The 16,102-nt window shown below is 58.7% G+C and overlaps 1 protein-coding gene across 1 annotated transcript in view; it reads left to right on the top strand.

Moving 5' to 3' along the window:
- The first annotated feature begins 10,255 nt into the window (after positions 1-10,255).
- The window catches only part of Cpne7 (copine 7), a 15,909-nt gene continuing 10,062 nt past the window's right edge, over positions 10,256-16,102 (top strand). Inside the window, exons 1-5 of the mRNA XM_047528904.1 lie at positions 10,256-10,598; positions 12,290-12,469; positions 14,562-14,636; positions 14,774-14,848; positions 15,463-15,546. Coding sequence (XP_047384860.1) covers positions 10,419-10,598; positions 12,290-12,469; positions 14,562-14,636; positions 14,774-14,848; positions 15,463-15,546 — 594 coding nt within the window. The 5' untranslated portion in view covers positions 10,256-10,418. The remainder of the gene's footprint in view (positions 10,599-12,289; positions 12,470-14,561; positions 14,637-14,773; positions 14,849-15,462; positions 15,547-16,102) is intronic.

Raw genomic sequence — 16,102 nt, 5'->3', positions numbered from 1 at the left:
TCTGTAGTCCCTGGTAGGAGGGAGTAGCCAGTGTGTCCTCTGCAGGGGCTGTGATCATGCATTCCTTGGATCATTGAGGACTGGGTTGGACATTGTGGCCACAGAATTGTCCCTCTACTTGAGAAGCAGCAAGCTCCAGCAGTCCTTGAGGCTGAGGAAATGCCCCTGGGCAGGTGGGTGGCAGTTGATGGGAGCCTTCAGGGAGGCCAGCCCTGAATCCAGCTTGTTGGGAGAATGCTGGCCCTTCGGCATGGCCAAGGCAGGACTCCCCTTAGCACACCCAGCTGGATTCTAGGGCAGCCCTGTGATTTACACCCTTGGGAAGTGGTCCATTGATGGCTGTATTAAGTACGGCCACGGGGCCAGACATTCGTGACTGCAACATGCAGTCCCTGTGAAGCAGCAGGTGCACTCTGCTGTCCCTGTAGGGGCAGCTGCATTACAAAAGGCAGGGGGCTTACTGGTGGCCACCAAGGCAGAGTCTGAAGGGCCCTGATCCTTGCTGAGATGGTCCCGGGCAGGGCCTTCGTGCCATTCTCTCCAGGCCATCAGGAGGATTCCAGCCATGCTGTGCTGGACTCCCGAGATGATGGCTAAGCACGGTTATGTGCTGCTGTTTGATTCCCCAGAATGGGAGACTCTTAAAGTACTTGTAGATCCCCCTTCCCTTTGCAGCTGGGTAGGAGTCTGTCAGTGGTCCTGTGCTTTGTTCAGCCAGGCTTCTCCAGGGGAGCAGGTGGTGGGTCTGGAGCTCATGCCCTCCAAGGAGCATTGGTTTTGTCCTGGCAAAACCTAGCGGTTGAATGGTGCCAGCAATTCCTAAAGTGGCCACCAGGGTGTGCGGGCACTCTACTTTTGCAGAACTGGAAGCTGGAAATGATCTCTGGAAAGTTTGGATCTACATGTCTCATTATGTGGAGTTGATTACCTTTTAAAGTTTCGTGTTCTTTGCCCATTTTTAGGAGCTATGTACTGGTTTGGAATTGCAGATTTCCCTGTTTTGCTTTTTTTGGTAGACATTAGGAGTTTTTAACAAGCTATTTTTCCTTATTTTAAATTGTGCAATAGTTTTTGGTTTGGAGGGGAGGTGTACAGTTCTGAATTTTAACTCGTGATTGTTACCCATCCAACCACAAGTTTATTCTTAATCTGGATATTGTGCAGTTTTGTTAAACATGATTCAATCATTTAAAGGAAGAATTAAAATTATTACTCATTTCCAGTTCCTTACAACTTGTAGTTTAGAAGGAAATTATAGTCACTGTAGGTTATTTACAGGTTTCTCCACTTGGTTTAACACAGAGTAGAAGTAGATAATTTTAAATATGTAAAATGGTTCCCTTCCCAATTTTTCTTTTTGTGTCTCCACATTAGTTTTTCATGAGTAGTTGAATTTATTTTTTTCTTTCATGATTTCTGGATAAGTCATTTTTCTTTATTTTTTATTGTTTCAGGGATTGAACCTAGGGGCACTTAAACATTGAGCTACATCCTCAGCCCCTTTTTTTGTTTTTTTAGAGACAGGGTCTCACTGAATTGCTTAGGTCCTCTCTAAGTTGCTGAGACTGACTTTAAAGTCATAATCCTGCCTCAATCTCCTGAGCCACTGGGGTTACAGGCCTGCACCACCGGGACCCGTGTCATTTTTTAAGGAGGACTGAAGTTGCAGCATCTCAGTGGTAGAGTGCTTGCAGAGCATGCACAAGTCCATGGGTTCCGTCCCCAACACCATAAAACAAACAGGGTTATACAAGAAACATACTCTCAAAGTCCAGGTACGTGGAAAGCGAAGGGTGTCAAGTGAAGAGCAGCCCCCTGTGCCTGACCAAAGTGGGTAGGTGCAGATACATCCCAGCACAGAAGCCTGAAGCCTGCCTTGTGTGCAAGTTGAGGGGATCCCACGCCTGCCCTGCCTGTCCAGTCCATCCCTGTGGACTTAAGTTCCGTGCTGCAGGGGGCCTGTGTCGGGCCACTGGCCTTCTTTTTGCAGTCCTCTAAATGGGGGAGGCTGGAACCCTGAGCCTGCATGAGCACAGTTGGGCCCTGCCACCCCCTGGCACTGGTCCTGTTGGCTCCTGTCTACTTGTCTGTTGTGATTTTCATTGTTACCTTGAATCAAAGCAGCTCTTTGTACGTTAAGGAAAGTTTGCTTTTTGTCACATGTTAACTTTTTTTTTCCACTTCGCTGTTTTGAGTCTGCTTATATTTTGGCAGTTGGAGACAGGCAGTGTGGAGTGGTAAGAGGACCACAAGCTGGGCACTTGCAGTGGGCATTGGTCATCTCTGGCTTTCCAGCCGCAGGGTCTGCTGTTGAATTTCAGATCCTGGTAGGAGGCAGTGTCTCCCTCTGCAGAAGTAGACTTGCCACCTGCATGTTCTAGGCTCCCTGCCAGGTCCAGGTGCCTGGCACAGACAGCTCTAGCCACACACTGGAGCATGTGGGCATGAGGGTGCAGCCAGAGCTCCCAGTTCCAGGAATTCCCGTGTCCTCGCCCAATGTGCAGAAAGCCAGAATGCTTTTCAGTTGGTAAGAACAAGATCTGGATAGCGAGGTGCGGTGGTGCACGCCTGTAATCCCAGTGGCTCGGGAGGCTGAGGCAGGAAGATCACAAGTTCCAAGTCAACCTCAGCAACTTAGTGAGACCCTAAGCAACTCAGCAAGACCCTGTCTCAAAATAAAATATAAAAAGGACTGGGCATGTGGCTCAGTGGTTCAACACCAGTTCAATTCCTAGTACCCCCCCCCCCCCAAAAAAAAAGACCCCGATGGTACTCAGGACTGACCCAACTCTGACTCAGCCAGCCTAACGACTTGTCCTGCTTAACAAGTATCAAGGGCTGACTGCACCAGCACCACAGGACCACTGGCTAACAGGAAGCTGGTGTGCATGTAAAGGAAACTGATGAGGACATGGATGTTTGGAGTTCCTGGTCCCAGGCTACAGGGAACCCCCGCGGTCCCACCCCATCTCTGTAACAATAGAAAGCGATCTTTTCTTGCCTACTGTGTGCATTTTGGACATGGCCTGGCCCTGCCTCTGCTTCCTCGGGTGCACACTGCCTCACAGGTGAGCTCGGGGCCTGGCAGCAGGAACTGAGCAGTCCTCTCCACAGCTTTACACGGCCTCGGAGGCCTGGGGCCTCCCGGTGACTTTAAGGGGGAGGACTGGTACGGACAACCTTGCCCCATTCCCACGTGAAGCTTGGGAGGTTGGCTTCATCAGGGCCCAGCTGCAGATCCTCCTGCAGTGCCCGAGGTCTGGGGATGTTGGCCATCAGCTTGGTGACCTGGAGTGTGGGCTGCACAGGCTGCAAGGATATGGGCTGGACCCGCCCTGCCACCTGATAGCTGGGGCCCTGCCAAGCCCTCCTTTTGGGCCTCGGTTTCCATGTCTGAGGGACTTCCGGCTCCATGGCAGGGGAGAGAGAGTGCAGCCCACAACCTCATCAGTTCCTGTCAAGGAGAATTCCCTAGGAAGCAGGTGCTTCCCAGGAGGAGGAGGCAAAACTGGGTCATGGATGAAAGGGACTGAGGGGCAGAGGGAACAGGCTGAGCATCACCTGGGCGGGTCTCACCAAGAATATCCTCAAAGCCCCAGACAGTCGACCAGGAATGAAACCACGACGCCTGTCCACCAGAACCTGCCTGGGCACACGCCCAGGACACCAGCCCTGCCTGCCACCTTGGCTTCCAGAGCTGGTGTCCCCTGCCCACCTCAATTCCCCCTGCCCAGGGGCTGGCAGCCGCCGACCCACCCTTGCCTCTTCTGCTCTGTGAGGTCCCCTCTGGTCTGTGAGCTGGAAGCAGCTTCTAACTGAACACAGGAGAGGGGTGGCCACACAGTGGGCTGCAGAGAGCTTGGGAGCACAGCCCGCCCACGGAGCTCAGGCCACGCGGACAGGTGGCGTGCAGGTTGTGGTGGCTACTGTTGGGGCAGGGCCTGGGTTGGCTACTAACCCGTACTGCTGCTCAGTGGAGGCTGGTTCTGAAATGTGAGCGCGGCCCCCCCGGACACCTCTACTCCCTGCTGCTCTGGCCACACCAGTCTCCTGGAGGTTGTGGTTTCTTCTGTCCTGCCTGCTCCTCAGGACCCCTTGCTGGCCATGCTCTGTGAAGCCACCCACCCCCAGGCCTCACCTAACGCTGGCTGGTCGCGTCCTGCAGATGTTCACAGCATCCACAGGACGGCAGCAGAGGCCTCACAGGTGGGGTGGGGGACGATGGAGGACCTTGCTGAAGACCAGGCTGGCTGCTGCCCATGGACGGTGTGAGGAGAGGCCCCTCGCAGGATAAGCCCCGGGTGGGGGACAGGTACCAAGGGCAAGTGGGCTCACAGCAAGGGATGAGGCTGGCCTCAGCCAGAGCCGGTGACCCGCAGCCTCCGATGGGGCCCTTCGCCCAGGTCAGGAGCCTGCTGATCAATGGTAGGGGTGTGGTGGGAAGACACCACGGCCCTGTGGCATGTCAGCTCCACGTCATGGTAAGGAAATGCCAGACACAGGCCACTTCTGAGTTTCGAGTACAAGGCCGCCAGCCTGCTGGCTGGGCATCTGGCAAGGGTGGCATACTGCCACTGAGCACCTACCTGCCCAGCAAGCACTTGCACCTGGAGCCAGGAAGCAGGGAGGGGCAGGCAGGGCCACAGACCCTTCCAGGGCGCATGCCCACCTCCTATGGGGTTGCCAGGGCCAGTCCCCAAGGCCCCAGCCTCCCGGCACCCCTGAGCAGCCTTCAGTACAGGGCACAGCACCCAAACGGGTCCCAGAGACGTGGGGACAAGACTGGAGCCAACGTCCAAATGTCCCATGGCAGGGGACACAGCGCCCACCTCCTGTGTCCATCTGTCCCTCCCACCTTCAGTGTCCATCTGGCTCCTCGAACGAAGAAGGGTCTTGATTTTATTCACGTGTGGGGGCTGCAGGTGGGCCAGGGTCTATGAGTTTTTGTCGGTTTGGGGCACAGTTTCACAAGTGCTCGCTCTTGCTGGGCACGGTGGTGCATGTTGGTGGGGACCGTTTCTGCCATGCTGCTTGACAAGGTCCAAGCATGGGGACGGGCTTGGCAAGGCCCCCATTCAGGAGACTGCCTAGGTAGGAGCGGGGTGTTCTCTTGTAATGGTCACACTCATAACTGTGCAACTGCAAATCACGTTCCCTGATTGTGGTAAGAATCTAGCTCAGTGAGTCTGTGAGCTTGGGGGAGACGAGGAGTGCTTGGACAATGCACCAGCATCACACATGGTAAGTCTGAGGTGCAGAGTGTGAGGAGGACTTCAGAAAATCAGTTACAGGACTCGCTTACGCCTGTGCTGACCACACCTGCCTCAGTTAATGCTTTACCAGCAAACAGCCTGACAGAACAGGAGACTTGTCCCCACAGTACCAGGACCACCCTACTTAGCCTACAAGATTGGGGGACATCTGTGGTATCCACCTAGAGGGAAACAAGCAAATAAGGATAGGGACCCACCGCCCACAGATCCACCTCCTCCCTCTACAGGAGTGTACAATGAAATGGTGAGTAAATAATTAATATTAAAGGTAAATGGACAAATGTCAACTATTTGTCCTTCCTTCAAAGGCTTGGACGTCAAGAGCCACCCTGGAAATGTAGGACTAAAGAAACAGCATATGCAAACAACTAGAAAAATACTATCTTAAGATCAAATGCCCGCATTGCATGTTAACTGGTTATGAGTAGTTTACGCTGGCTTAGGCCTCACATGTGTATTACAATAGGTAGAGGATAATCAATGACATAAAGAATAATAGGATAAAATCAGGTGCTCACACTGATTGTTTGGCAGTAAATAACCTAACTTAGTCTTAACTGAGCTTGTTTAGGTGATAGAGTAGACCTTTAAGGTTAGATCAAAAACATAATATGAGCTAAAGATCCAGTGCATGATTTGCTTAGCAGTTTGGTAAAATTAGCTTAAAACAAAATAGTCATTATGCTGACAACAGGTCTGACCCCAGAGGGTAAACAGAGGTCAGTAGGATGAAAAGAAGAGAACACTTTTCACTGTGATTTGCTTATGCGAGTGAGTTTGAGTATAGAAAGTTGACCCTAATGTACCCGCTCTGTGTTAGACACCTGCTGGAGAGTGTGGTTAAGGGCAGATCTTGTGGTAATTTCTCTATAACTGGTATCTAGTTTAATCCTGCTTTACTTAATACTATAAAAGAAGAGCTAAAATAAATCTGAGCAGCACTTGCTTCAAGTTGCTCCAGGAGTTCCTGTGCTCCTCTGCGCCGACTCCACCCGTCCTTTGGGGAACCAGTGAGTTGCTGGGGCTGCTTCTGACAGCATGTCTATAATTCCAATGGATCTGGAGGCTAAGGCTGGAGGATTGAAAATTCAAGGTCAGCCTCAGTCACTTAGTGAGGTCCAGAGGGGTCTCTGGGTGAGAAATAGGCAAGCCTGGCAGATGGGTCTGCAAAGGGGCAGTGCAGAACCAAGAGGTGCTGGTGGACCTAGGTCACTGCTGGGCAGCAGGAAGAATGAGCACAGTGGTCAGGAGTTGTCTGCCTGAGCCCCATGGATCCTTGGGACAGCCAGCATCCAGCTCTGAGCTCAGGGTGACCCAGGGCTGGGAGGAGCTCTTCCTGGCCGGCTGGCTTTCAAGTCACTCTGTCCAGCTCCACAGAGGCTGAGGAGTGAGTCTGTGCAGCATAAGTGCCCGGCGTGGCCAGCCATGAGCAGCAGCCTTGCTGAGGGGCAGCAAAGCTGTCAGGGCACATTTGAGGGCCTGACGGTCTAGGAGGCTTTGAGCTTGGGCTCCGAGTGGGGGTCCAGGTGGAGTCCCAGCTCAATCCCTTCTGTGTGACCTCAGGCATCACAGAACCCTCCCCCGCTGTCTCCGTATCAGCAAGATGGATAGTGCCAGCTGCCCAGCAGGACTGCTGGGGCTTGCAGGAGGCTCCACCCCAGCCATTTTCAGAAGGAGTACAGCAGGCCCCAGAGGCAGGAGGGGAAGACGGGCGGGGGGCTGAGTTTGCAAAGGTCAGCTGCCATGTCCCAAGGGTCCTGTTAGCGTCACCACGAAAGGAAGAACTAGCCAGAGGGTGTCGCCCTGTGGGGGGGGATGGCCACTGGTGTGGCCGCTGTCTGAGCATGCTCAGCCTGCCCGTGTGGGTCTGTCCCCCTGTGGGCCCCGGGTGTGCAGGAGAAAGGAGTGCTGGGCTCCAGAACATGCCCAGGGAGCGTGGGAGGCCCCCGGAGGCCCTGGGCAGGTTCCTTGCCCCCAGCTGACCTGATGGCCAGCGTGAGTGAGAAGTCAACAACTCACAGGACGACAATGGAGCTTGCAAACACGGGACCAGGCAACTCAGGACCTGCCTTGGGTCGGGACCTTCCCGGTTCATGACTCTGCCCACTCGACTGCTGTTTATTGGCTTAGACTGACTGGGGGTTCCATCTTGCAGCGAGCCCAGGCTTTCCTGGTTCAGTGGTGGGCAAAGCTGTGGGCAGCACGGCTCTGGACAGCGGAGCCAGTGCTGTGGAGGTGAGAGCCCAGAGAGGGATGTTAGAGGGTGGGGCAGATTAAGCAAGGTTTTGAAAGACAAGTAGGAATTGGCCAGAGATGCAGGAGCTGAAGGAAAGCTCCCTGAGTCCCAGAGGCCAGAGAGCTGTGCTGAGCACAGGGCAAGGAGGCTTCATTGTTGAGCCTAAGATTAATGATTTAGTTGTTGTTATTTGGTAGCAGAATTGAACCCAGGAGTACTTTACCACTGAGCTACATCCCAGGCTTTTTTGCCTTTTTATTTTGAGACAGGAGCTCACTGAGTTGCTGAGGGTCTTGCTACATTGCTGAGGTTGGCCTTGAAATTGTGATCCTCCTGCCTCAGCCATGAAGTCCCTGGGATTATTGGTGTACCTCATGGTGCCCGGCCTAAAGTTAATGATTTAGAAGTACACGAGTGGTCAACATAGAGTAGAACCGACAGGTTCTGGGAGTTGGTCCCATGACCTCCAGCTAGTACAATATTGTCACAGACCAGAATCAGAAAGCCCAGTGACGCACCTCCTTGAACACCAGGTGGCGCTGCTTAGTGGTACTGTGCCTCCCGGCAGGCACGAGGCCCTGGGTTCAACACCCAGCACCACACACACACACACACACACACACACACACGTATTTACTGAACACCAACGTTGGGCCAGGCACAGTGCCGGGCAGGGACATGGCCATGAGTCAGGACCAGATGGTCCCCAAACTGCCAGGCATGGTGAGGGCTCTGAGGGTGGGAGGCACCTGCTTTCAAAAATTAATAAAAACATCTTTTGCATGGGGAAAATTAACCCTGGAGGTAGTGTTTATGTCTGGATGCTGGAATTTTTGCTTTTCTCTGCTTCTCTGCATTTTCTAACACTTCACTTATTATTTCTTACACAACGATAATAAAATGCATATGAAGGAGGGGATCTCGTTTCCTGCATCTGACCGTGCAGAACTGCAGGCACTGTCAGGAGCGGGGGGCTGGAGCCGTCCTGGGCCCTGGGGGCGTGGGCTGGCAGTGAGCAGGCCGGGGCCAGGCATCGAGGATGCAGGCAGACTGCTTTCCCGTGTCTCTCCTTCAGTGCCCAGAGCAGGCAACCATGGGGCCTGCCTAGTTGCAGCCGGAGCCCAGTGTGTGGCTGACTCTGCACTCAGAGACCCGGAGGCTCCAGCTCTTTGACTTCTTTCCTCTCCTCCCCTCTGTGGAAATGCCACCTGTCACTTACTGGTGCTGTCCTGTGGCAGTGAAGAGCTGAACAGTGGCCTGGGGTCAAGGCCTGTGCCCTCAGACAAGCAGGGTGACTCGGGTGAGCAGCCCCTTCTGCAGAGCGAGCCGAGGCTGGCGGCCTGGCACCATCGGCAGCCGCAGGCTAGCAGGCTGCCCTGTTGGGCTCACGGCTGGGTTAGTGTCTGAGAGCAGCAGGACGGTTCTGGAGACGTGAGGGAGGACCAGGAAGCCCAGCGCTCAGAGCCTGCTGGCAGCAGCAGGTCCTGCAGGGAGCGGGCATGCCGCTGGTCAGGGCCTCTCATCCTCGTGCCCTCATTCCCAGGGCCGCGTGCCCAGGGAGGCTGGCTACCAGAGCCATCCTCAGGCACAGCTGGGGAACCTGAAGCCTCAGGAAGTGGGACTGGGGAAGACAGAACAGTAAGGCCACTCTGGACGGAAGTGAGAGGAGACCAGGGCGGCTGGAAGAGGTGGGAAGCAGGTGGGGCTCACATCCCGCTGCTCCTGACACCACCGTGAGGGTGGGTCCGAAGGGAGCACTGGGGATGCTGTTCGCCATGGTCCGGTCAGGTGAGGCTGCAGAGGGCTGCCCTCTGGAGTTCCTGAGTATCTTCCTCCTGTCCTCAGCTGCCCCTCTGACCTCAGGATCTTCCTCTGGAGTCCAGGTTGCAGAGGCTGCACCCTGAGCTCCCTGGGTCCTCCCTCCCCCTTCCCTCTTACACATCTTACCTACCTCTATCTGCTGCCTCAGCCCCTCTGCCCATGGCTTTTGGGCAGGTCTATGCCTTAACTTTATCCAGAAATTGGCAAAGAGAATGAGCCGGGAGACAATATGTCTCCTCCAGCAAATCCTCTTCCGGGCTGCTTCCTCTGCCAGGATGGAGTGGTGGGGAGAAGGGAGAACACAGCCTAGGCCCAGAAGCCCCAGTCTGCTCCCCTCCAGCTCATAGGACAGTTCCTGAGGGACCTGGTGCAGGTGGCTAAGACCTTCCTGGTCAGACCCTGACCCTCAGCCCAGACATGTCCAGGTGGTGAGGGGATCTGCCCGCCCTGGACTTCAAGTTCTGCCAGTCAGAGACCTCCTGACCTCCAGTCCCAGGCCGGGGAGGTGCTCAGCGCAAAGGGGACCCCACTAACTGCCTGTGGTTTCAGGCGGGAGTTGCAGAATCTGGGGTCCCGGGAGGAACCCAGGGATGCGGTGCAGCTGGGGGTGGCCCCTCCTCCGCCGGGCGCCTGCACCGGACAGTGCCTCCAGGGGCTCCAAGCCTCGAGCAGGAGTACCCAGCAGGGGGTGTGGACACAGCGGGAGGGCTGCTCTACCTGGCACACACCTACCAGCCCGGGTCCTGGAGAGTGGACTCCAGGACTCCGAGGGGCCGCCTTCCTTGCCGCGGACTCCAGGGGCCACCCGACCCCTCCCCTGTCCCTTTCACTGCCCGCTCTGCCCGCCCTTCCCCGCCCCCTCCACTGCACCCTCCCCGTCCACTGCCCCTCCACCCCGCCCGGCCACTTCAGCCCGCAGTCCCCGCGCGCGGTGGCTGCCGCCCGAGCCACGTGTGCCCGCGCCACGCGGGCGTGCGGGGAAGCGCGGCCACGCCTGGCCGGGCCACCATTTCGCGGGCGCCGCGGCGTGGTGGACTCGCCGGCAGCGGCCCCTGAGCCCACCCGGCCCGCGGTGCCGCGCAGGCAGCATGAGCGGTGGCTCGGAGCGCGGGGCAGCCGCGGCCCCGGCCCCGGGATCGGTGCCTGCACCCTGCGCCTCGAAGGTGGAGCTGCGGCTCAGCTGCCGGCACCTGCTGGACCGGGACCCGCTGACCAAGTCCGACCCCAGCGTGGTGCTGCTGCAACAAGCGCAGAGCCAGTGGGTGCAGGTAGGGGCGGGCTGCGGGGGCCATGGTGCTGGGACGCAGAGACCCGAGTGGGTGCAGGGCAGAGGCAGCCAGAGTCGGTACTGAGCTCGGCGTCGGGTCGGGCTACCAGGTCTAGAGAGGGGGTGCCCAGGAGTTGGGGTGCATCTCAGCGTCCCAGACCGGGATGGGAGTGAGGGGCTCAGCTTGAAGTTCCTGGGGGCCAGAAGGGAGTGGGGTGCAGCAGTGAGGGAGCTTCCCAAGGCTTGGGCACAGGGGCCACTGGGGTGCCGCCGTGGGGTAGCCAAGCCTGGTCAGCCCTCATCTCTGAGGCAGAGGCACTTGCAGCTGGCCGCTGGGTGGAGTTGGGACTGCTGACTGGTCTTGCTGGTTAAGCGGACGCCAGGGCTAGGGTCCTGCCAAGGCAGAGGTTGAAGGCTGGGAGATTCTGGATGCCCCGCTTGTTGCCTCTCTCCTCCTGGTGCCTCAGGAGCATTCCTGGGGTTGCCTGCATGTGGCTTGGGTGGGGCCAACAGGAGTCCCGTTGGTGCGTCCCACAGATGGCTCTGGGCATCTGCCTGCGGGAGAGCGGGCCTCCCAGCACTGCTGTTCCTTGCGCCCCCTCCCGCCTCTACCAACCCAGCACAGTGCCCCGGCTCTGCGCTGTAAAATGCTTTCTCGGTCACCAGCTCGCAGGAACCCGGGCTTCCCCTCAAGACCTAGAGGCGTGGGTGCACCTCCTTAGCTGGGAGGCCATGAGGGGCAACAGGCCAGGTGGAAACCGCAGGTGCCATCCCTTTCCTGGGGATGCGGGGATCTCACTCCAGTGCCCTCCTGGCCTGTGGTGGTGGAATGCAGGCCATGCAGGGGTGGAGGGGAGTGGGAATCCCGGGTGGGGGGGGCAGGACCCCATGGTGGGCGGATGCCTCACGGGCATGTGCACACCCACACTCTGCTGATGTGGACCACCAGGCTCTCAGGGCCGAGAGATCCCACGGGCCACCAACCACGAGGGCAGAGGGCTTGCCCTGACTGCATGTCCAGCGGGGTGCAGTGGGGTGCTGGGGTTGCCACTGCGCCAGGCTCCTTGAGGACCACCCTGTGCCCAGGTCCCCAGTAGCACCTTCTTCTTGGCCTGAGCACTGGCTAGTGCAGAGGTTCCTGGCAGGGCTGCTGTGCAGATCCTAGGTTTGGGTACAGGAGTCTGGGATCCTGGGGACACGTGGAAACTCACTGGTCCTGCTGGGGCTTGTCCTTAGGGACCATGTTGGAGAAGGGAACTGGGGGAGGCTGGTGAACCCCAGGTCCCCTGAGGAGGGAGGGCACCCTCCCTTGTCCCTTCCCTGCTCAGGGAAGGGCTCCATATTGGGGAAGCTGACCCCCATCCCTGACTTAGTGTCCTTGGACAGGGCCTTATCCTCTTTGAGACTCAGTTTCCCCATCTGTAATGGGGTGGAGCAGGTGGGACATGAGACGAGGAGGTGGGGGGAGCTGAGGCTTGGCTGGCAGGAGTGATGCACCTTTAGTCCATAAAGAGAGGTGCCAGGGCCCCTGCAGGTGACCCCCAGGGGTGGCCTGGAGCCCTGCAGTGCCTGGCGGGGGTCCAGGTCCCCATGGACCAAAAGCAGGCCTGGAAGAGAGTAGAGGAGCGGCAGAGGGGCTGAGTGCAGGATCCAGGGCAGGCCTCTCCGTGGTCAGCTCGGGTTGGCTTGCAGATGGGCAGAACCGAGGTGGTCCGCAGCAGCCTGCATCCCGTGTTCTCCACGGTCTTCACTGTCGACTACTATTTTGAGGAGGTGCAGAGACTGCGCTTCGAGGTGTACGACTCCCACGGGCCCAGCGGCCTCGGCTCTCAGGATGACTTCCTGGGGGGCATGGAGTGCACCTTGGGGCAGGTGAGCAGCACCCACGGGAGGGAGGGGGCGAGGCCTGGGCAGTGATGCTGGGGGGCCAAGGGGCCCGCAGCGGTTCTGCAGGTGCACCGTGCTCCTCCCTGCGATAGTCCTGATGAGATTTCTTGTTTGAGACGGGGTCTTGTTAAGTTCTGCAGGCTGGCCTGGAACCAGAGAGCCTCCTGCTTTGGTCTCTGGGGTTGCTGGGACTGCAGGAGTGTGCCACCACGCCCGGCCTTCGTACCAGTTTTGAATGAGGTGGTACATTGGTACATTGGTACATTGCCAAATTCACAGTGCGGGACGCGTGCGGCAGATGCCCCTCCTGCCCCGGGCATCCGACTGGGTCCTCGTGCATCCTGCCAGGGGCATATTTTCACATGAGCAGACGAATATATATGTGTTTTTTTCTTTTTAAAAAATCCACCCATCGCAGACTCTCTCCCTTCTGATGTAGGGAGCCCTTCACATCAGCCTGTGAAGCTTGCTCTGTTCGCCCAGCATGCACAAGCTCCTGGGTTTCCCCAACACTGAAAAGAAAAGGTTAAAAAAAGCCAGCTTCAGCCTGGGTTGCGGCTTAGGGGTGGAGCGCTTGCCTGGTATGTTCGGGGCACTGGGTTTGATCCTGAGCACCACATTAAAATGAATCAATGAAATAGGGGTGCCGTGTCCACCTACAACTAAAATATCAAAAAATTAAAAACAAACAAACAAAAAACCAGTTCCTGGTCCAGGGTGTAGCTTGAGGGGCCCCTGGTCACAGTGGCACCTTCTGGCAGCTACAAGGCCCTGGGTTCAGAAAGTCTCCCTGTCCCTCCTCTGGCAGGGTGGCTGCAGCGTGCGTGTCCCCTCCAGGGACCCTGCTTGCAGCGCTCTGCCCAGGCAGCTCTTCACCCGGGTGCCCGTGCATGAGCGGCGCTGGCCTTTCCACAGGCCTCCTGACTGCCCCCAGCGTCCTCTTTCCTTGAGGAACAGCTCGCACATGAGCTGCACGGCCCGAGGCACTGGGATGGCAAGTTCCCGGGTCACAGGGCCCCCTTCCCGCCGGTCCGCCGGTCGTCTGGGTTTGGGCCTCAGGGACGTGGAGCACACATGTTCTTTCACCCCACATCCTGGGCGTCGGACTCAGCCGGTTGCTGCCTGGGTCGGAGCTGGTTTTCCTTGCATCTTCTGCCGACCCTATTGTGCGGCAGCGGGGCTGAGATGTGGGGAGGACACAACCCCAAGGGCAGAGCTGCCTTGGGCACCTGCCAGCCTGGCACACAGGCACACGGGCACCTGCCTGGACCCCTGCACGTGTGGAACATGCCCCTCAGTCCCAGGCAGGGGTGAGCTCACAGCCAGGGGCCACGGTCAGCTCTGTTTGTCACCATTGCCTATGTCCAGGGGATAGCAGGTGTGGGGCTCAGGACACTCCTGGGCAGGAAGGGTGTTGGCCCCCTTGGGCAGTCCTGAACCCTCCTGGTGTGGTCATCACCCTTCTCACCCATGGGCAGGATGGATCAGGGGACCCACCCGGCTGCCCCAGGGCCCTGCTTCCCACTGGGCAGGTGACCCTTGTCGTGTGAACTTACCTGTGCCAACTTTGCCCACCCCAACTGGGCTCAGCCCCACGGGAGAGCTGCCAGCAGCGCATGGTGGGCGATGCCCCGGGACTCGGCCTCACTGAGTGGTCGCCCATGCTGGACAGGCATCTTGGCTGACAGGCAGGGTGGTGGCCCCTGGGGCTGGAGTGCCCTGACCTGCTGGGACAGTGGGGGTCCAGAAGCGGCCCCAGCCCTTCGACCTTCCTGCCCTCGGGTCCTCGCCTGGCCCTCGCCTGCCCCTCGGGTCCCGCCTGCCCCAGATGCGCACCTTTCTCTGCTTCCTGGGCTGGTGTGCAGAGCCTCTGGCAGCCTCGCCCCTGAGCCGGGGCCCCTCCCAGGTGGCGGGAGGCCGGTGCCTCCCCTCAGATGGGTGTGAGGCGGCCACAGGGAGGGTGTCGGTGGCCCTGCATCCTGAAAGCAGCAGGAAGAAGAGGGAGGGAGCAGAGGGCCAGGGTCCCCGGGGGCCAGGGACTGTCTCCTGCCATCCCACCCCTGGCTCTTCCGTCCAGATTGTGGCCCAGAAGAAGGTGACCCGTCCGCTGCTGCTGAAGTTTGGCAGGAATGCGGGCAAGTCGTCCATCACGGTACGACCCCCTCTGGGCCCCTTCTCTGTGGCTCTGGGGCTGGGTGTGCAGGGGAGCAGGCCGGGCCTTGTTGCCTGGACCTGCAGGTGGTGAGGGCAGCAGGCCTGTGCCCAGTGTGGTCTCCTCTGCCCACCCAGGTGGTGGCCGAGGACATCTCTGGGAACAACGGCTATGTGGAACTCTCCTTCCAAGCCAGGAAGCTGGACGACAAGGTGAGGGGCTCCCTCCCCGGGCCCCGCGCCAGCCCCGGCCTCGGGAGAGGAGCCCCACATGCACGAGGCCTGCAGAGCCCGTGGGGCTGCCGGGCCTGTTGTGGTGTCCACCACCGTCACCCCCAGCCGGGCCCTGCTGTGTGGGACTAGGAAGCATTGTCCTGCCCCATGGCAGGTGACCCTGGCCACCTCATCAGCAGGGACACTCCTGACCCCATGTAGTGAGGCCCCCGAGTCGTGCCTTAAAGGTGGAGGAACTGGATCTGAGCCCGTCTGCTAGCTGGTCTGCTGGCCGCTCAGGGGGTGCACAGAGCAGGGCCGGCCCTGTGTGGGCACCGGGTGCCACTCAGAGAGGTCTGAGCTAGGTTGGGGGGCGTCTGGCAGGAGCCGGGCCCTGGTCAGACCCCAGGAGCAGGAGAGGAAAGCAGGGCCCGGGATGGATGGGGTTGTGTGGGCACTCCCGGGAGCTTGGGAAGGCTCCACCGTCCCCGCCGGAGGCTGTCAGTGGACTCCCACCTCACCTGGTGCCTGAGGAAGTCCAGCCTCGGGGAAGCGGCCTCGCCCGCCTCACCCGAGCGCAGCGTGGCCCTTGCTGTGTGCCTCTGCTGCCCCAGGACCTCTTCAGCAAGTCCGACCCCTTCCTGGAGCTGTACCGGGTCAACGCGGACAAGAGCGAGCAGCTGGTGTACAGGACGGAGGTGAGGGCCCTGCCTCCCTGGGCAGCCCAGGTCAGCTGACCCCTGGATGCTTTCCAGCAGGTGTGAAGTGGCAGGGGGACTGGCCACCCAATGCTGTCCTGGCTGGGCAGGAGGGTCCCTGCCTCCCTGGCTGCAGAGTCCAGTCCCAGCACCTGGCCCCTCTCCGGGGAGCTGCAGGGTGGGGCCCGGCTGTCTTGGAGAGTCCAGCCTGGGCGTTTGTTTTTGCTGTATTATTTTTAGGGCTACCTTCTCCTTCCTGCTGGGGAGAGGGGTTTGTCACAGCAGGGAGAGAGCGTTTCCTGTTGGGATACGCTGAGTGAAAAAGTCTATTTCAGGCAAAAAAGGGTCCAATGGCCCAGGGATGTGGCGGAAGCTCTGAGGGAGGCTCCAAGGAGGGGACGTGGAGTGGAGGCAGGCTGGGCCTCCTGGAAAGGAGGGGACGTGGAGTGGAGGCAGGCTGGGCCTCCTGGAAAGGAGGGGGATGTGGAGTGGAGGCAGGCTGGGCCTCCTGGAAAGGAGGGGGATGTGGAGTGGAGGCAGGCTGGGCCTCCTGGAA

The sequence above is a fragment of the Sciurus carolinensis genome, chromosome 16 (genome assembly GCF_902686445.1).
Source record: "Sciurus carolinensis chromosome 16, mSciCar1.2, whole genome shotgun sequence".
In the NCBI taxonomy this organism is placed as follows: Eukaryota; Metazoa; Chordata; class Mammalia; order Rodentia; family Sciuridae; genus Sciurus; species Sciurus carolinensis.
This window is presented reverse-complemented; position numbering and strand designations above follow the sequence as displayed.